The 3,584-nt window shown below is 37.3% G+C and overlaps 1 protein-coding gene across 1 annotated transcript in view; it reads left to right on the forward strand.

Moving 5' to 3' along the window:
* Window positions 1–3,393: 3,393 nt before the first annotated feature.
* The window catches only part of E2F5 (E2F transcription factor 5), a 39,140-nt gene continuing 38,949 nt past the window's right edge, over window positions 3,394–3,584 (forward strand). Inside the window, exon 1 of the mRNA XM_004386588.2 lies at window positions 3,394–3,469. Coding sequence (XP_004386645.2) covers window positions 3,394–3,469 — 76 coding nt within the window. The remainder of the gene's footprint in view (window positions 3,470–3,584) is intronic.

Genomic DNA, 3,584 nt, shown 5'->3' on the forward strand with positions numbered 1-3,584 from the left:
GTGTTCACCAAACTTCAACTGAGTATGGCCATCGAATAAAGTGATGTAATTAAAAATCAGCATGACATCTTTGTTAACATCCTCAGGATTTTTGCCATATCTTCATACTACCCAAACTATTCATTTCTTATGAATTTTCATAAAATTGACCTATCTTTCAAAATCCAATACCTCGTTTAGCTGCAACTTAAACAATATAAATGAAATCGACTGCTTTAATGTTGATTGTTTTTTTTCCTAATTCATGTTAAATTAATCATGCAAACGTTAAAATAAAATGTTTTACCATGTATCAGCTAAAATCATCCTGTATACCAGTAGTGGTTTGTGTACCACCCTTTAGAAAAGACAAATTATTGAATGATCCGTGACTGAGGAAAGAGTCCAGTAGTAATATGTTTGTTTTCTATCTTTTTATTTTACACAGCATGTTTTTCAGATTCTAAGAGCAAGTATTATTTCATTTGGTAATGGATATGGCTAACATGGCTTAGTGGGAAGATATCCACTGATAAGTCTGAATTTTTGCTGAATAAATGTCTTAATTTTTTAAATATTTTATAGTATAAACATAACTATATAAATAAATATATTCTTAAAATAAGGTAGTTTATATATTACAGTAGAACAAGATAAGATGTTTCATTAAGGTTAGACAATTCTCAGATAACTCTTAAGATTTATTTTTCACTCTCGGAAATAGGTTTCCTAGCACTTCACAGGGAATTGCACTTCACGGGGAATTGCATAATAGAATGATAATTTTTTAACTGCAAAGCTTTTGACTTAGAATCACTCCCTCTTGGTGATAAATTTAAAAATTTTCAACACTCTGTTGACATAGGGTCTTATTTGCCAAAGGGTTTGCATCCAAGTGTTCTATGTATAAGTTTATGTTCTTAACTGAAGCACTGTATGGTGATTAGGAGGTCTTTATGAGGTGGCTCATTATCTTGACAAGCTGTCATCTTATGCTTTGGTGGTTTAATGATAAGTGTTTTTATCTTGCTAAAATTTCAAAGTAATGATGTTATCAGTGGAAACACTCCAGTGTTTTCAGTGGCGGTGTTGCCAAGCAACTTGGTTTTTCAAGAATGTCTAAATGACATGCAGCTTCAGTAAATATTTGACCAAAATTTGCCTTCCCTTTTTTATCTACAAGAGTAGAAAGAGGACTGCTCATGTGTTAAGTCGATAGAAGCTTCCAGTTTATACTAGTTACATTAGTTTTTATTATAGCAAACTTGGATTTCTTATTTTTATATTTGAATATGTTATGGTTTCTATAGCTACTGCAGTTCAGACTCCACATAGTATATCAAAAGCAATAAATAAATGAAGATGTGAATTAGAGTTCTCAATACCGCTCTTCAAGAAGCCTTAGAGGCAATTATTTCTTTTAATATCATACTATCTTTTTCATCTATGTACTCTTTCTGTAAGCTGCCTTGACATTACAATCAGGTAAAGTACAAGTCACTAAATAAAGTTTAAAATCTTTCCAGTGTGTGCGAATTATATTTCTATGTACGTTTTAATGTAATCTGCATTTCCTGTTTCTACTTATATGGTACAAACTTCTGTAGACAAGGTCTTTCCATTATTTATTATATTGTTGTACCCCATAGGTCATGGATGGGCAAAGAATAATATTGTTTATTGTAATGAGAGAATAATTCTTGAAAAATACCTTTTAAACTAAGATATTTTTTATCTAGAAAATGCAGAAGGTAAATATTTGTGTGTTGTAAAGTTTGGAAGAGAAAAATAGAAAGCCAAATTTTATTTTCACTACTCAGAACAGATTAAAACAATGGGGTAATAAAGCTGATGGAGGCAGCTTTTGATGAAAGTTTGTCAACTCAAAGAAGACCTGAGAGTTGAAAGTTCCCACTGATCACAGCCATCAAATACACTAATTCATTTAAAAGCCATTGCGCCATCATCAGGAAACAAAATAAAATTTGGTTAGATTTTCTTAAATATTTAATTACTATGTTGTCGTTAGGTGCCATGGGGTCGGTTTCGACTCATAGCGACCCTATGTACAACGGAACAAAACACTGCCTTGCCTGGTCCTGCGCCATCCTCACAATTGTATGCTTGAGCTCATTGTTGCAGCCACTGTGACAGTTCATCTTATTGAGGGTCTTCCTCGAATAGCTTAAATCGTTCAAATGTGATTGTACTGACCGAATTTTTCATGTTTTACTTCAGATTTTTTAATTCTAAGATTTGTGCATGTAGTTCTTTGCTTAAAATAAACGCTGCCTGTTTATTAATGAAGTTCAGTGCCTACAAATGGAAAATAAAATTTTTTTGTTATAGATGGTGTGCTCAGTTTTATTAGTTAATGCTTCTCTCTGCAGCATTTCACTTTTCTTCAGTGATTCCCTTTTTTGGTGGTTTATTGTTATTTTAAAATAAGCAAAATCTTGCAGGAAACGTTCTTGATTAATTACTGCCATATGGATCTTTCCTTCATTTACTATTTACTGAGCGCCTACTATATTGAAAGTGTTGTAGGTGGTATCAAGTCATTTAAAACTTAGTCCTGATTATCAAGAGTTTGTAAGCTAGTGAGAGAATTTTTTCCTCTACTGAGAATCTGTGTAGATTTCATTTACCATCAGTGATGTGGGTCTCACTGAAGCACAAGAACCTGTGCCTAATATTCTAATTTATACAATATAATTTGTTTCCAATAAGGTATTAACAACACTGTTGTAAGCATAGGAGATCTGGAGTGAGTCCTATCTTCACCAGCAACTAGCGGCAACTCTTTGGCAATTCACAACCTCTCCAGCTAGACCTCAGCTGTTCATCTATAAAGCAAAGGCTTTGAAGATGATTTCTGATGAGGATAAAACCAACCCTAAAACTCCATGATTCTGCTTTTCTTGCATTCCGAATCAAAAAAAAAAAAAAAAAAGATGATTTATGGAATAAAGCCCTGCACTAAGTACGGGTCGTTGAAATGTATGCAAACGATTCGAAAGCTCTAAGAGAAATCTGAGCAAAGGTAGCAGAAAGCAGCCCAGAGAAAATAAGTGACCGACGAGTCATCTCTAAACGGACAGCGCTCCAACCAATTTCACAGCACAGAAATTTATGGCCACTAGGCTTACTGATTTTCTGCCCAGAAAGATGTCTCTTTTTCTCCCTAAATTGTGGCATGAGATCAGCTCCCGTCGACGCAGCTCGCAAAGTGCAAGGGAGCGAGCGGGAAACACACTCTCACCGACGCTTCCCCTCCTCCTTGCTTGCTCCTCCTTCCTACAGAAAAATGCGTATCCAGGCAACGGCGGGCCATGGCGTCACTTCCTGCCATTTAAACTCCGGTCTCCACCCCCTCGCTGCCCCTTCTCTTCGCTTCCACTCCCCCTCCCCTCGATGGTGGGCTTCATTCACGCTTCTCTGGGCTTGGAGACGGGGCAGAGGTCCGGCGCGCCGCGCGGCGGGGAAACCGGTGGGCGCGGCGCACCTGTTGTTTGCAGGAGCCACCACCCTTAGTCCTGCTCTCGGCTGGCGGCGGCGGTAGCGGCCGCCGCGGAGCCGACCCGGCAGGTGGCGAGCGGCCGTGC

The sequence above is a fragment of the Trichechus manatus genome, unplaced genomic scaffold (genome assembly GCF_000243295.1).
Source record: "Trichechus manatus latirostris isolate Lorelei unplaced genomic scaffold, TriManLat1.0 scaffold00169, whole genome shotgun sequence".
In the NCBI taxonomy this organism is placed as follows: domain Eukaryota; kingdom Metazoa; phylum Chordata; class Mammalia; order Sirenia; family Trichechidae; genus Trichechus; species Trichechus manatus.